Source organism: Fukomys damarensis, unplaced genomic scaffold (genome assembly GCF_012274545.1).
Source record: "Fukomys damarensis isolate Sample0158 unplaced genomic scaffold, DMR_v1.0_HiC HiC_scaffold_16, whole genome shotgun sequence".
NCBI classification, from domain to species: Eukaryota; Metazoa; Chordata; class Mammalia; order Rodentia; family Bathyergidae; genus Fukomys; species Fukomys damarensis.
Genome location: NW_022900928.1, coordinates 96,638,996 through 96,655,893, shown reverse-complemented (window position 1 = coordinate 96,655,893; position 16,898 = coordinate 96,638,996). Strand labels below are relative to the sequence as shown.

At 51.6% G+C, this 16,898-nt stretch overlaps 1 protein-coding gene across 4 annotated transcripts in view; it reads right to left on the bottom strand.

Annotated features, from left to right (window-relative positions):
• Positions 1-16,898, bottom strand: part of Dennd2a (DENN domain containing 2A) — a 45,686-nt gene that overhangs the window by 3,698 nt on the left and 25,090 nt on the right. For all 4 annotated transcript variants that reach the window (XM_010631658.1, XM_033764503.1, XM_019208569.1 and 1 more), the window contains 7 exons: positions 15,588-15,697; positions 14,636-14,705; positions 13,095-13,172; positions 11,577-11,717; positions 10,170-10,318; positions 2,644-2,821; positions 1,399-1,440 (listed from right to left, as the gene is read on the bottom strand). In XM_010631658.1, the coding sequence (XP_010629960.1) occupies positions 1,399-1,440; positions 2,644-2,821; positions 10,170-10,318; positions 11,577-11,717; positions 13,095-13,172; positions 14,636-14,705; positions 15,588-15,697 (768 nt within the window). The remainder of the gene's footprint in view (positions 1-1,398; positions 1,441-2,643; positions 2,822-10,169; positions 10,319-11,576; positions 11,718-13,094; positions 13,173-14,635; positions 14,706-15,587; positions 15,698-16,898) is intronic.

The window sequence follows — 16,898 nt, the reverse complement described above, 5'->3', positions numbered from 1 at the left end:
TTTTTGAGACAGGGTCTCACTATGTAGTTGAGACTGACCTGGAACTCACTATGTAGCCCAGGCTGGTCTCGAACTCACAACGATCCTCCTGCCTCAGCCTTCTGCGTGCTGGGATTACAGGAGTGCACCAGCACACCAGGCCTATTTTATCATTTTGGGACAGGGTCTCGCTATGTAGCTCAGGCTGGCCTCAAACTCCAGGCAATTCTTCTGACTGAGCCTCCCAAGTGATGGGTTTAAGGACGTGCACCACCACACCCAGCTCTCTGGCTCTCTCCTTGTGCACTGAAGTCTGCCCGTGGACAAGAGCCCCCCACTGTGGAGAAGCAATGCCTTACGGTCCCCTGGACAAGTCCTTGGCACTAGGTGGCTATGTGTGCCCTATCCCCCAGCTACAGCTGTGTGATCAGGCTGCGCAGGCCCTGGCCTCAGAGCGACGGCTTCTGGGAGAAGAGAAAGAACTAATGATAAAGAAGCTCTGCAACCTGTGGCAACCAGCAACCCGGAGCACTGTGGTCAGAAGACCAGAGGGCCTTTCTACGATCAGTTCCTTTTCCCTTTTCCTTTTTCTGTGGTTCTAGGGATTCGACCTTTGGACTGTGCCTTCTCTGTCCCAGCCCTTCTTTTAAATTCGAAGACAGGGTCTTGCTGAGTCACTAAATTGCCCAGGCTGGGTTTGAACTTGTTATCCTCCTGCTCAACCTCCAGTGTAGTTAGTCTTTGCAAGATCTGAGAGCAGCCAGAGCCAGAGCTCTCAAATGATAAAAAATACATGTGTGTTTCTTTCATAATGAAATTAATTTGTGATCATTTCAGACAAATAATACATGATACAATTAGAACACTTTAAAACCACTAAAAAAATCTGTCTACTTGTCTGTTTCCCCAAGACATCAGCACGTTTTGTTGGGCTTTCCTTTCAACTTTTTTTTTTTTTTTTTTTTTGAGACAGGGTCTGCTATGTAGTTCAGGCTGGCCTTGAACTCACTATGTGGCCCAGGCTGGCCTTGACTTGTAGCGATCCTCCTGCCTCAGCCTCCTGAGTGTCACGATTATAGGCATGAGCCACCATACCTGGTTTCTCTTTCTTTTTAAAAATACGGTATCAGCAGCTGGAGGTACCTCAGTGATAGTGTTTTCCTAGAAGTGCAAGGCCTTAGCTTCACCCTCTAGCATCACAAAAGCAATTTCCCCCATGCATGTAATTTTGTGCTTGATTGTAACTGTCAGAAAACCCTGTCTTGTCAGTACACAAGCAGATCAATCCTTGGCCAGTGTCCTCCTCTTTGCCCGTACCTGTCTCATCCTCCCTCCCCGGGGCCTTTCCAGAGGTGGGGAGCTGAGCCCCAAGGACTGAGAGGTGGAAGTGAAGGGTGCAGGGCTGGGCAGTCCCCTCACCTGCCGGAGGAAGCGGTTGTTGATGAGGTCAACCACCAGGACCTGAAGACAGAAGAAGGGGTTAAGTCATCAGGCCTCTGGGACACATGCAGACTGAGCCCTCCCTCCTCTTGGCGCCCAGAGGTGGCTGGCCAGGGGCCCCGTGGTTTCTTCGCATGGAGAGGCAGGAGGGGCTTCCTGCCCCTTGGTATGGCGGGACTCACTCAGGCATTCCGGCTGTACTCTCTGCCTTGCTCCTTTGTTTTGTTTTGTGGTATTGGGGTTTGTACTCAGGGTCTCTGACCTGAACTACACTCCGTCCTCTTTTTGTATTTCGAGACAGAGTTTTGCTAAATTACCAATTTCCCCATGCTGAGCTTGAATTTCTGATTCTCTTGCCTCAGCCTCCCAAGTGCTGGGACAACCGGAGTGCGCCACCACACCTGGCTTCCGAGGTTGCCTCTTAACTGATAGGACACTGGAGGTGCTTCCCTCATCCACTTTGTCCCTGGTTTAAACACATCTCAGCTATGTGAGCTCTGCGTGCTCAGTGCCAGGGGAAGGGGTAGGGGTTAGGGGGACAGATGGCCATTCTTTGCCTCAGCCTCCCAAGTGCTGGGACAACCGGAGTGCGCCACCACACCTGGCTTCCGAGGTTGCCTCTTAACTGATAGGACACTGGAGGTGCTTCCCTCATCCACTTTGTCCCTGGTTTAAACACATCTCAGCTATGTGAGCTCTGCGTGCTCAGTGCCAGGGGAAGGGGTAGGGGTTAGGGGGACAGATGGCCATTCTGCCATCAAGGCTAGGTCGTCCACAGACCCCCTCGTTTAGAGGGGACAGCAGCGCCTGGGCTCATCAAAGGGCTTGCTGAGCCCAGCTCCAGGTGGGACTGCACAGACTGAGCCCCCCACACTGCCCCGGGTAAGTGCTGGGACAACCGGAGTGCGCCACCACACCTGGCTTCCGAGGTTGCCTCTTAACTGATAGGACACTGGAGGTGCTTCCCTCATCCACTTTGTCCCTGGTTTAAACACATCTCAGCTATGTGAGCTCTGCGTGCTCAGTGCCAGGGGAAGGGGTAGGGGTTAGGGGGACAGATGGCCATTCTGCCATCAAGGCTAGGTCGTCCACAGACCCCCTCGTTTAGAGGGGACAGCAGCGCCTGGGCTCATCAAAGGGCTTGCTGAGCCCAGCTCCAGGTGGGACTGCACAGACTGAGCCCCCCACCCACTGCCCCGGGGCGACAGCACAGGGGCGCCTCACCTCCTCCAGTGGCAGCTCCCGAAGCAGCGGCAGTGAGCTGGCCAGCAGCCCGATGAGGAAGGGCGTGGGCGAGCACACGATGTCAATCATGGCAGGTGGCAGCACAGGGATGTAGGTGTGCTGCCAGCTGAAGGGGTAGATGAGAGCCACCATCGCGTGGCAGCACTTGGACAGGGTGCTGTGCCGAGAGACGGGCAAGAGGCTGTCAGCAAGGAGCCGAGGCCAAAGGCTGGGCACAAGGAGGGGCTCGGCCCAGGTGGGGCGGACAGGAGGCTTGGAGGACAGCAGTGGGGCTCACTCCCCACCCAGGAACTCACTCGTGGGCTCTGCGGCGAGCCACTCCCGCTAAGCTTGCCTAGTTTTTGGCAGCACTGGGGATTGAACCCAGGGCCTTTGCACTGAGCTCCGTCCTCAGCCCTTTCTATTTTGTATTTTGAGTCAGAGTCTCCCTATGTCACTAAGTTTCTCAGGCTGGGCTTGAACTTTCCGTCCTCCCACATCTGGCTCCCTGTAAGTTTGGGTCAGACCATTTCCCCACACAAACAAAGCCCACCACAAGCCCTGTGGGTAGGGTACCAGATGCTAGGTCCCCAGGGAGTCGGTGAAGCGGGAGATCGTCAGGCCCTGGGGCTCCTGGCCATGATGGGTCCTGCTGTCCTGGGCAGGGCAGGCCTGCTCCCACGAGAAGGGGTGTTATATGAGTGAGCCCAGTCCTCTCTGCTCCTTGTGCTCCCTCCCTTTCCAGTCACCGCCACTGACACAGGCTGGAGCGACCAGGGATGGCCTCGCCGAGGAGCTGGCACCAGGAGTCAGGAGGAGACTGTACCTCTTTACTTTATAAAGTACTGGCCTTGGGCCGGGGATTTAGTTTAGTGGTTCCACCGCCTGCCTCGCAAGCACAATAACTCAAGTTTGATCCCCGGTACCAAAAATAAAAATAAAAAATAAAAAAATAAAGTACTTGGCCTGGGTGCTTTGTCACAGCAACAGAAAAGCAACTGGGATGACAGTTAAAACTTGTTTCCTCATAGGCACTCATTTCCTTACTGCAGGTACTTTTGTTTGTTTGAGACAGGGTCTTATCACGTAGTTCAGGCTGGCCTTGAATTCATTACGTAACTCAGGCTGGCCTCCAACTTGTGGATGATCTTCCTGCCTCAGCCTCCCGTGTGGTGGGATGGCAGGAGTAAGCCAACACACTTGGCTTCCGGGTACTTCGTATTCCAACCCTGAAACCTTTCCTTTGCTCCGCTCCCCACATTATCTCCACCAGGCACGAATACCTTGGTGCGATCAGGAAAAATGAGAACAAGGCCTTGGTAGTCACGGGCCAGCAATCAGCTGCACATTGGTCCACTGGGCGAAAGCAAAGTTCAGATACTGTTACCCCTTGCCCAGAACTCTGGCCAAATGCTAACAGGGTCAGTGACCAGGGAGAACTCTTTTTTTCTTGTTGCTGTTTTGAGCTAGGTCTTGCTGTGTAGTTCAGGCTGGCCTTGAACTCAAAGTGACCCTTCTGTCTCAGCCTCCTGAGTGCTGGGATAACAGGTGTGCGCCACCACACTTGGCTTTGATTAGGAACCTTTTGGTGTTATGCTGCAATAATCTGGACTATGAATGTCCTCAAAGGCCCCTGTGTGAAGGTCTCTGGGCGATGGCGGCCTCCTTAGGAAGCGGAGCCTGGTGGAGGAAGTTGGGTGCGAGCCCCTGAAGGAGAGGACGAGGGGAGGTGACCCGCTGGCCGGTGGAGACAGTGCTCTACTGTTGACTGTTTCCTATAAGAACTTTTGGCTTTCTTTGTTTAAGAGTCAGATCGCCCTGTAGCTGGAGCCAGATGTTTCCACACCTGGTTTTCATCAACACCTCGAGGCTGAATGTGGCAGGGAGCAGAACAGGGGCTGTTGGAGCAGTGGCTCACTCTTCCTATGTTCTAGCCCACCACACTGTTCTCAAAAGCCTATGTAACAGGAAAAGCAAAGAGCAAATTCCGCAGATATGAAAGAACTCCTGCCCTGAAATAAGTGGTAGAGGAGGAAAGAAAGGATTTTTCTGAGTGCAGCATGTTTCTCTCAATCACTGCCACAAAATGAAATTCTATTCTCTAACTTTTTTGTTTGTTTTTTTGAGACAAGGTCTCACGAGTACTGGGATCACAAATGTGTACCACTACACCCGGCTCCTTCCCCAACTTGTGAAGCATGGAACTGTTGGGGGAGTCGAGCATGATGCTTCAGGAAGAGCCCTTGCAGCGGGCTTGCAAGCACCAGGGGTGGCAGAAAGAAACCAGCATCACACTGTGCCCCATTGTACATCAGCAGGGAGGGTCTGGTCCCAGAACACTTGCTCACTTTGGGAAAATTAGGATGCACTGCAAGGGCTGTGGTTCTCCTAGAGTGGGTCCTGCCCCCTCCCTCACCTTGAGGCCATCCTGTGGCCAGCAAGCATGCGCAGAGGTTCCTCTAAGACACAACCAGGACAGTCAATGCGCTTCCCAACTTAGACCCCCACGCCCGGAATGGTAAGGGTAACTAGATTGGCACCCCCAGCTTCCCAGCAGGAACAGGAGGGAAAAGGAAGCTCAGGTCTGGGACTGGTAAAACTTCAGGGAAGTGGCTGTCACCTTGCAGATTTTCAAACCGAGAAATAAGGTGTTACTGTTTTTTATTTTGGTAGTGGAGATTGAACCCAGGGCCTTTGCACTGAGCTATATCCCCAGCCATTTTCTGTATTTGTTGAGACAGGATCTTTCCTGCTAAATCACCTAGGCTGGGACTACAAGTGTGCACCATCATGCCTGGCAAGTGGCTATACCAAGTTTAAAAAGGACACAGACTGAGCCTTGGGAACCTGAGATCTGTGCGATCTCAGGAAAAGCCTTTCATCTCTCTAGGCCTCAGATTCTTCTGCAGCTGAGATAATCTCCAGTATCCTTCAGCTTTACCATCTACCAATCCTGAATCTGCAAGAGCACGAGCCAGGCAAGAAGTGGGATCTTTCTTTCTGCTACAGAAAGAACCAGGCCTGGCACAGGAAGGTCGGGCTAGGGCTGCTCAGGGGGCTCCAGACAGGAGTGATGCAGGCTCAGTGCTGAGAATCTGAGAGGTACTGGGTCAGAGGGGCTGGAGCTACTGCATGCAGAAGGAAGACGAGACAGCGCTGCCGTGGCCTGGGGCTCCCAAAGGATGGAGCCAGCTTGCAGCCCTGGCCTCACAGCAGCGTGCTTGAGTAGAAGACGATGGCGCTTGTGGCTGTGCTGTCCTCTAAATCTTGCTCCAGATGCTAATGTCGTGGTGTCCACACACCAAAAACAGGTGGCTACTATTTAGTCAGAATGTACTGTTGTGCTAGTCCATGGTTTTTCCAGAGGACTTTGCAGAATTAAATGTATCTGTCTCTAACACTTTGTCAGCCATGCTGAGGACCACCTAAGCCAACGAGGGAGTCGTTTGGCTGCCAGAACAATGGTGGCAGCTGCTGTTACCTGCTGGGAGGCCTGGGCCAAACTCAGCCACAGGAGGGCACACTCATGCAGCGCTGACCCTAGAAAGCATACAGAATGCCATGGAAGTCTGTGTATGCTGAAAATGAACTGAAAGGAACATGGCAGGGTGTGGTGGCACACACCTGTCATCCGAGCACTCTGGAGGCTACGGCAAGAGGGTTGCCAGCCTGAACTACGTAGTGAGACCCTGTCTCAAAAAAACAAAAAAGAAAAGAATGAAAAAGAATCGCAGCCACACACACACTTATTTGTGTGGTTACCCCAATGTCAAAGCTATGGTTCAAACTCCAGCGCACTATTTGTCAAGATTTGATCACCTAACCCTATTTATCCTTAGCTAGTCCTGTCTTTCAGCATGTGGTTTATTACCCTATAGGAAGACAGAAATGGACTTTCTCAAGTATTCAAACCTCGGTGCCATCTAAAACTTTTACATAAATGTGTGTATGTGCAGCTCTGACTTTATTATTAGGCCCGGTCTATAGGCTTAGCCAAAATTTTTGGGACTGAAATGAGTAAACTAAAAAACAAAATGTTTATCATCAGGAAAACGAAGGCAGGGGGTAGTGGGAAATATTTATCTGAGTTGCTAGGATGACAGAACAAGCCATCACAACAACATTCCTCCCTTTCCATCTGTCAGGCCTGGGGCTTGACACAGCCTTTAGAAACACTCAGTGTCCACCCTAACGATGAAACGGAGCGAAAATGTTATTTTGAATTTGATAGATTTTTGGCTCAACTTTAAACCCTTTCCTAACTCGTACAGTATTTGCCACAACTCCCTTCAGTTTCCTTTCACTGTGGGCAGACTCCCTAGCGATGGTGACTAAACACCGGGATTGGGTTCGTGGGGGAGAGCGCTGGGTGCAGGGGAAGGCCCACTCAGGGGTGTCACGGGGCCACTCACAGGGCCGGTGACACGTCCTGTTCTCATGCTCTGCTCTGGCCTCACGAGGGAAGCAGGAGCCGAGGAGGCTTCCACTCTCGCAGCTGAGCGGGGCTGGAATGGACACATGAGCAGTCCAGTGTGGGGGATGCGGCCAGCAGCTGTGACTTAGGCTGAATGTTTTCCTCACAGGATTTTCCACATCAGAAACTTGCAGCCAGCCACTGTTCTTCAAGCCCTTGCTTGTTTAGGTCTGATCAAAGAACCCTTGACCTCCTGTGGGTACTCAGCCGTAAATCAAACACGGCACAGTGGGCACAGATTCCTCCTGTCCGGAGGAGTCTGAAAACTTCAGAGCTGAGAGAGACTTTGGGGTTGCCAGTGGCACCTGCTTCACTGGAGCCTTAGCTGGAAGGGCAACAGTGACCGCTGTACCTGACAGCTGAGCTCACAGGGGTCCTGGCAACCTGCTCTCCAAGCCTTCTCCTCTGTGAGAAGAGATGAAAAACACACCAGTTGTCTACATTTGAAAGAATTTATTATAGTAAAAAACACTTTGCTCAAAATCCTTCCTCTTGCTTCAAACACTTACCCCATTGCTCTTGTCGCTTTCTGAAGCAGTTCTGCAAGTCCTCTTTCATGAGTGTCTTTAGTTGCACTGCCGTGGCTGCTTTGATGTCCTGAACTGCTTCAAAATGTTTCCCTTTCACGGTCCTTTTGACAATGGAGAAGAGTGAGAAATCCCACGGTGGTAGATCCAGTGAATAAGGTGAATTAGGACACAGTGCCATGTTTTTATGAGGCCATCTTTCCTTTGGATGGTGTTCAGAAGCAGCAGGCACCTCATAACGACACTCAGGAAAGAGTACCTCCAGAACTGCTGCAGAAGGTGGCCAGAACGATGGATCAGTGCATTCAAAGTGAGAGGGGTTAACAGTGATGTGTCTTTGACTGTACTAAAATGTTTGATTTAGTCACTCACTGTATATTTCCTTGTATATCTATGTAGAGAGATGGGGTCTTACAGCCTGCCGGTCTCCTACCCCAGACCACTGTGGCCTAGCCAGTTCCCCACTGTCCTCTGCACAGAGTCAGGCAGTCTCTTCCTGGAGCAAAGCGCCTAAACCTCTGTGTGGTCTGGGTTCTGACAACAGCACACACATGACAGGGCTGGGGACGCAGGTCAGACCTGAGATCGTGTCTGGGCAGGGGCACCTCCCAGGCTCATGAGGATGGATGGGTAGGCATGGAAGTGGGAAAGGGCTTCAAAATGCAATTAAAGCACTTCATACACACACACACACACACACACACACACACACACACACGCACACACACGCAAGCACGCACGCACAAACTCACAATCACCCCTGCACTATGGCTAAGCCTTGGCCCCAGAGAGGTGCTCCAACGATTCCTGTTCCTGCTACCTACTCCTCTTCCCCAGGAAGGCCATCTCTGCAGTGCTGTCCACATCTGCCACACACCATAGTGACAACTGCCTGCGCCCTGCCGGCCACTTGCTCCTCTCCTGGGCATGCACCGTTGGAAGAGGCTGAGTCTCCAGGGCAAGACACCAACACACACAAGGTGGGTGAGGAGACATCTCCCAAGTGCTCCTGTTAGTCCCTGGGACACCCTGTCACCTCCGTAAACCGCTGCAGACAGGGCAGGAGGGGTTGGAGAACCACTGAGGCCCAGAAACCCCTTTATCCTGTGTCTCTCAGGAAGGGACTGACCCAGTCTTAGTCCTGCCATCCCCAAGTCTGGCCAGACCAAGGCAGAGGCAGCCTCATCTTTTCCCACAGCTGGGATCCTTGAACCCCCCAGACCTTCTCAAATTGTCCTACAGAGAGGGGCATTTTTCTGTGGCAAGCCCACCCTGGGGACACAGAGGGCCTTCAGGAGAAGCAGGACGGTCACCGCAGCACTTGTGTGACCCAGTCCAGTCACTGAAGGGTTACTCCTCATCCCCGCCCCCAGGGCCGAGAATTCCCCACCAGAACTCCCAGGGCTGGGAGCTGGAGGGCTGCCAACTGCCCGTAGCAGCTGCTGGCTGAGAAACTGCACGGGAGCACAGCGCTGGTGACACTTAAAAGGGAACAGTGACCTCTAGTACAGGGTGGGGGCAGCAGGACTGGCCCAAGGGCTGCGCCCAGAGAGAAGCATCACAAAGATGACCAGATGGCCGCCCAGGAGTGGGCGGAGGCCACTTCCTCCCTGCCCCTAGTGGGGTCTGAGTGGATACTTTTGTCCTTGTCATTCTTCTCTCCCTGTCCTTCTTCCTGTCTTTTGTTGTCTAGCTCAGTGTCCTATTTCCTCTTCAAACCACAGCTCCTCAGTGTGTTTGTTTCTGGCAGTCCTCCTGGGCTGCAGCCACCACGCCCGCTCTGTGCTCCGGGTCAGAACTCCGAGACCATGTGATGCAGGAGTCTTCCTCGGTAACAGATCAGAATTCACCCACCGGGCTCACTACATCTGATGGTCCTACAGGATCTTTGATTTGTGATGAGGCCTCTTGCAAGCGTAGACTGCAACCCCTAGGACGTGAGAGGCAAACTTCTGGGCTGTGAACAGTGTGTGTCCATGTGAGATCTGGTTGGTTGCTTTATTTATTTAGTACCAGTGATTGAACTCAGGACCTTGCACTTTCAAGGCAGGCTCGGAGCCACTGAGCTAAATCCCCAGACTGATTGATTGATTGATTGGTACTGGGGGTCAAACTCTGGACCTTGTGCTTGTGAGGTGGTGGAACGACTGAGCTAAATCCCCAGCCCTTATTTGTTTTGTGATAAAAGGTTTCTCTATTATAGTTCAGGCTGCCTTTGGCCTCAAACTCGCCTGCCTCAGCCTCCCAGGTGCTGGGATTATAGGGTGCACTACCACACCTGGCCAGAACTCACTAACGACCTTCAACACAAGATGCACTGTGGACCCCTTACTCCTGTTCCCTTCCTGGATGGGGGCCTCTGGAGGACCCCCGTGTCTTTCGACACTCCCTTGCGTATAACAGCGTGCCTACCTTGGTTTACCCAGGGGCTGTGCCCATCTCTGCTGCTCACCCCACGGGGCTCTGCACCCTAACCGAGGACCCCCGTTGCTGCCATCCACGCCCGAGTGGACGAGGCGCGATACCTGAGCTTGCCGGCCACGAAGATGACCCTCCGCTCCAGGAGCAGCGAGGCGAAGACGCACACCAGGTGGCGGACGCTGAGAGAGGAGAAGAGCGGCTCGAAGTCCACGTGCTCCAGCCGGGAGTCCAGTGGGCGGCACAGCTCAATGACCTGCCGGGGAGCAGGACAGCTATGGAGGTACTGCTTCAGCCGGGCCTCTCCCCAGGGCTCCTGGGCTCTGCGTCCTCCACGGGGGAGAGGAGAGAGAGAAAAGAGGAAGACAAAGGGACAGGGAAAAGGGTTCCAGGGGAGCGGGAAGGGGTGCGGGGCTGGGGAAGTGCTTCCAGGGGTGCAGTCCTTGGCAGCGTCCCCAGATAGCAGCTCCCCGCTGACGGTGCCCTATGATTGCGGAAAACTCGCCACAGGTTCCTAGAACATGGCCAGCAGGCCCCAGTCCTTCTGTGGGCATTGCCTTTCTTTGTCTTTCCTGTTTTGCAATTCTGGGGATGGAACCCAGGGCCTGTCACATGCTATGCAAGCACTCTGCCCCGAGCCCTACCCTACCCTAGCATTCATTCATTCATTCATTTCTAGACAGTATCTCCTATGTAGCTCAGGCTGGCTTCAAACTCGCAGCGATCCTCCTGCCTTAGTCTCCCAAGTGCTGGGATGATAGGTATGAACCACCATGCTGGGGCCTAGCAAGCATTTTTTCAGGGCATCTAGTGCTTGGAAGTTGGGTGAGTCCCAAAGCTTCTAGCCCCAGCCCCGCTCCTCCTGTGTCCCCAGCGGTGGCCTGGGTTATCAGAGCTGCTGGGATGGGAGACAGGCTGGATGGGCTGCAAGCAATGGATGGGAAGAATAAAAGCAAACTTTATCACATCAGCCCAGATAAGGAGGGGACAAGCTTCAAAGTCTGAGATGAATAAAAATAGCACCTGAGCTTGTATTCCCCACAAGGAATCTGTTTTGCCCAATAAAGATTTGCAGGTACAGACCAAAATGTAAATACGTTGAAATAAGATTTATCAATGACTGTGGCGTGTTTTAAAATAAATTTGTATTGGGCTGGAATTTAGCTCAGTGGTGCCACTGCTTGCCTTGAAAGCACAAGATCCTGAGTTCAATCCCTGGTACCAAAAAAAAAAAATTGTGTGTGTGTGTGCAGGTGTGTGTATATGTGTTACTAGGGATTGAACCTGGGACTTTCACAGAGAGACACCCCCATCCGTTTTGCTACTTTTTGAGACAGGATCTTGCTAAATCACTAAGTTGCTCAGGCTGAGCTCAAACTTGTGATCCTACTGCCTCAGCCTCCTGAGGCTGTGATCATGGCATCTGGTGGCCTGCTGAGCCAGTCTCTCTGCCCACTGTGACTCTGCTGCCTGCACTACTGGCACCTGGGAGCAGACAGGACTCTGATGCTCACCTCGGTGCCTGACCCTGGCAGGAAGTTCTTGACCACAATGGTCTTGCCCAGGGCAGGGAAAGGGGCTTCCATGACGCTCCTCATGAGGGGCTGCACGAGGGCTGGAGAGATGCCGCGTCTTTTCTCCACCTCGTCCAAGATCTGCAAGGGTCAGGAAAGCCACTTAGCCAGGCTGTGGCTGGGCCCCAGGGGGCAGTGCATTTCTGGAGGACGCAGGGTGTGTGTGGCTCAGAGCTGGGCCCAGGCTCTTGGGCTCTCTGAGTTATTGCCCCAATTCTTCTCCCTCCACATGTCCGCATGACTCTGTAGCTCCTGTTGCTGGTAGGGGACAGGGCGGTCTTGCCCTTTTGACCTTGGGTTTGACATGTAACTGACTGGGCTAACTCCTGTTTTGTTTGCTCAGGACCTGGGATGTAATTCAGGGTCTCACATAGCCCAGTCAAGTATTCTATGCCTAATTTCTTTTTTTTTTTTTTTTTTGAGACAGGGTTTGTAGTTCATGTCGGCCTTGAACTTGTGATCCTCCTGCCTCTACTTCCCAAGTGCTGGGATCTCAGGCTTGCCCCACCATGCCCAGCTTCTATGCCTAATTTCATTTTTTGTTTTTTTTTTGAGACAGGGTCTCACTATGTAGTTGAGACTGACCTGGAATTCACTATGTAGCCCAGGCTGGTCTCGAACTCACAGTGATCCTCCTGCCTCAGCCTTCCGAGTGCTGGGATTACAGGTGTGTGCCACCACGCCCGGCCTCTAACTTCTTTTTTTAATAGCAAAACATTTATTGGCACATTTTAGGCTTACATAATGCTAACATCTAACTTCTGAGATCAGGATCACATAGGACAGCACTTGTGTCCTAAGAACCAATCCAGAACACTGGGGTGTCTGAGCTGCTTCAGTGTGGTGATTTCTATGTCTCCATACACTTTTTCCAGGAAAGAGGCTCAAATAATATTAATATTTTAATAAGCTTACACACCGAAATATACATATATACATCAATTGCAGGTGTCTTTTTTTCTAGCAGAAACTAATACGACACAAGACAATGCTAAAGGCAAGAAACTAACCCCCGGAATATTCTGGGAGGATCCACCCCTCCTTCCCTCAACTCCATTTCCCTGCCCTCTTCTCTCCTTCCTGCGGCCTGCCCTCCTCCATTCTGACTTTCTCCTGGAGGGCAAGGAAGACAGGGAAGGGGATGGAGACAAACAGGCAGAGAACAAGACTGGGAAGTACTGGGAGATTCGCATGTTCTGGCGTCCTCTGGGGTCTAGCCCCTTCTTCCTCCTCTCCTCTTGACCTAACTCTCTCCTTTTTTAGTACTGGGGATTGAACTAGGGCCTTTGCACTACACTACATCCCCAGCCCTTTTCATACTTTTTTTTCTTTCTGAGACAGAGTGTGGCTAAGTTGCTAAGTAACTCGCAATCTTCCTGCCTCAGCTTTCCCAGAGTGTGGGACGGCAGGTGCACCACACCTAGCTTCCCTTGCTTTCTCGGGGGTCCAAATTCTCACCTTTGAGAAGAGGCTGAAGCAGCCCAGGCGGCTCACAATGCAGTACACCTCAGGCAGGCGCTTCCCTTTGCCTCCCGGCTGGAGAGAAACATAGGCCCTCATGAGCATGAACAGCCACCAGGAGGCAGAGACCCAAATGCTTTTGGGGTCTACTGCATGCTGTTTCCACATATCATAGTTTGTTGTTGTTGTTTTGAGACAAGGTCTCACTATGTAGTTCAGGCTGGCCTTGTTATTTAGCCCAGATTGGCCTCAAACTCACAGCAATTATCCTGTCTCCTGAGTGTTGGTAGCTTTTAAAAACCTGTGAAGCTTGGGCTGCTGCCAGGCAGCACCTCTGGTGACTCTGTGCCTACATTTCCCTTCTCTACAGGGGCCCTTCTAGGGTGCAGGGCACAGGGCATATGGTCCTCTAAGGAGGCCGGGTCACACCTGCAGGGTGTAGCTCCTCCTAAGGAGTTATTCTGACACCTTTAGAATGACAATTCCAAATGAGAAGTTATTGCTGAAGATCTTTTTGGAAAATGACTTTTAAACTCATTTTCAAACCAAAAGGGAAATCAACCTCAGTACCTTTTTTTTTTTGTACTGGGGCTCGAACTCCGGACCTTGTACTTGGCAAAGGCAGGCAGTGGAAACCACTGAGTTAATTCCCGGCCCAAGCCTAATGTAATTTGAATGACACAATTTATCAGCCTGCTTAACTTTTCAATCATTAGTCATGCTTTTTACCTGATATTTAATTCATCAGATATTTACTGAGCGCCTACTGTGACAGGCATTACTTGACTCTTAAAATTTTTCAGCCTGTTTCTAAGGCTCAAACTGAGTGGAAAGAGACTTTGATTACTAAACATTTTCAAAAGAATGGGCCTCAAAAAGCCAGGCCCTAAAATGCTGCAGCGCGATCTTTTCCTCAGAATCATTTCCTGACTGTGGCAGGTGACAGCTCCAAAGGCAACACTGGAGTGGCCTGTGTCTGTCTCCTGAGCAGCCCTTCTAAATGTTTTCACTAAGGAATCCAGGCCAGGGGTTGGATTAGGAAGAACATTTATCTTAAGGATAGACAGGTGTTTAATTTGGTGGGAAAACAATATGGAAAATATTTTCTTTCTGATGGAAACAGAATTACTTTTGCGTACCAATAAAATGCAGATGTGTCCCCAACCTCTCTGTATATGTGGTTCTTATTTTATTTATGTATTCTTTGTGGGATCAGAGGCTGAACTCAGGGCCTTCACACTGAGCTACATCCCCAAGCCTTTTACTTTTTTGTTTGTTTTTTTTTCATTTTTGTTCCAGAAATAGGGTCTTGCTAAGTCACTATGTAGCCCTGACTGGGCTCAAACCTGCAATCTTCTTGCCTCAGTATCCCAGAGTGCCGGGATTACAGGTGTACATGTGTCACCACATTCGACTTTTTCCCTGTGTTTTTAATGCCCCTGGTTAACCCTCCACACCTCCTGCTCCTTCTCACATGGTAAAACTGGAGTCTCAAGGGACCCGAAGACGGACTGTGGTCGCCCAGCAGCCATACTGACCAGCAGCCTTCGGCAGTACCCGAACCGCCTGCTCCCATCTTCTCCGGTGAGGACAAATGAGAACGTCTCACTGCGGATGGGAGGACAAAAGCATTACAGGCAAGCTGTTCACAAGGCGCCTCAGCATGGTGGCGGTGAGGCTCAGGGACTGGTCCGCTGCCCAGCCCTCTGCTGAGTGCTCAGGACAGCTTCGAGGAAGCACCAGGGAGGCATGGGGCTCAGATGCCAGTGTCCTGAGAAGGAACGAGGCTTCCACCCCATTATGCTGTGACCTGGAAAACCTACTGCACAGAATACAGAGGAGCTTTATCCTCATGGCTAAGGACACAGACGTCACCCCCTGCACGGACACAGTGCCCGACACCAGGCTGCACAGCCTGCAGGGCTCAGCCATACACACAGGACAGCAGGGTGCTGGCAGCTGGTGATACTTGAAAGCCCAGGTGGAGACTGAGCCCAGCCTGGCACCAGTGTGGAGGCAACGAAACATTTTGGCAGTACCAGGTTAGGACGGCGATGGCAACGCCTCTCTGCCTAGCATCGTCTTCTCGAGGCTCACGGGATGTGGTAGGCACCCAGGAAACCCATGTGCTCACTCAGTGATGTGCCTCTCCTCTCAGGGGCCTCTGCTTTGTTCTACAGTGCTAGGGACTGAATCCAGGGCCTTCACACTAAGCTGCATCTCCAGCCCTTTTGTTCTTGTTGTTTTATTATGAGGAAGGGTCTCACTAAATAAACTGTTAAGTTGCCCAGGCTGGGCTTGAATTTGCGACCATCCTGCCTCCCCCTCCCAATTCGGCTTCAGGAAGTTTTACCAAGGCTGCAGGGGGAAGTGCCTAGGCCCGGACCCAGTGGGATTGCTATGGCAGGGCTGACTTCTGGGTGGGTCGGCCCTCTGTGGCTGCTCTGTTCTCACCTCAGTCGCTGGGAGCGTGGGGAGGCTGGCGCGTACCTGGTGAACTGTGGGACAGGCACCCAGTCCTTGGCATCAGGGAAACAGAACTGCGGAATGGCCTTCAGCTGGTCCTCAGCCTCCCTCGTGAATTTGAAAGACCTTTCCAGCTGCAGAGAGGGAGGCAGAAGAGTCTCAGAATGAGCCTCATGCAGGTCAGTGAGGTCAGCGGTAGCCAGGACCTCATCTTCCACCTTCGCACATTGTGAATGTCTCAACCTCCCCCTTTGGCAAGGCCTGGTGGCTCAGTCTGTGGGGCCTTTTTCCCCGCAGTAGTTTCAGCTACATACAGCCTTAGAGGGAAGTCAAGAAGACAGTATGATTTTGTTTGTTTTTTTGAGACAGGATCTCCTCATGGCAGCCCAGACTGCCCTTGAACTCATGCTGATCCTCCTGCCTTGCCTCTCTAGCGCTGGGATGTGCCACCGCGCCTGGCTGCAATGTTTTAGAGAGGTATCCTCTAGGCTGTTGGAACATAACGAACCATTCCAATCAGAAAGTGAAAGGTGCCATGGTGATCCCTTCCACACGGGAAGCCCAGGGGCCACAGAGTGAGCATCCCAACTGCGCTTTCACTCTCTGGGGCCGGGAAAGAATGTTGTGGCTCTCAGTGGATACACAAAGCAGAACTGCACTACACAGGGTGGCATGGGCCTGAAATCCCAGCATGATGGGAGGCTGAGGCAGAAGGATCACAAGTTCAAGCCAAGCCTGTGCAATTTAGCAACTTTGTGAGGCCCTGTCTCAAAATAAAAATAAAGGGCTGGGGATGCAGCTCAGTGCAAAGGCCCCAGGTTCAATCCTCAGTAGCACACACACACACACAAAACAAAAACAAAAATAACAAAATCAGTACTAGGAAATTCAGCTAGTTTCACAGAGTCATTACGTGTGGACCTAGAAAGGAACTAGACATCACACAGCTGTTCTCATTTCAGAGATTCAGAAACACACCCTGAGATGGTGTGGTATTTGTCTTTATAACATGACCAGGGTGGGAGAAAAATGATTGTTATCCTGGCTTTCTCTCCTTTCTCTCTGATATCCCAGTACTCGGGACAGTACCCAGACCCCAAAGAATACAGGAATACAGACTCGTTGAGGACCAGGAGAAATTAAAGTCTGATTTAGAGATTATATTTAAACTCACAAGATTGCTTGTTTCATGTAGGAACAAAAATCTCTTTTTATTTCACTTGTTTATTTCTTCAGGAGTCTGTTTTGTTTTGTTCTTTGGTGGTGCTAGGGATGAAACTGAGGGCCTTGCTCATCCTAGGCTGGTATAATGGTTTTTGTGTTTATTATATATAT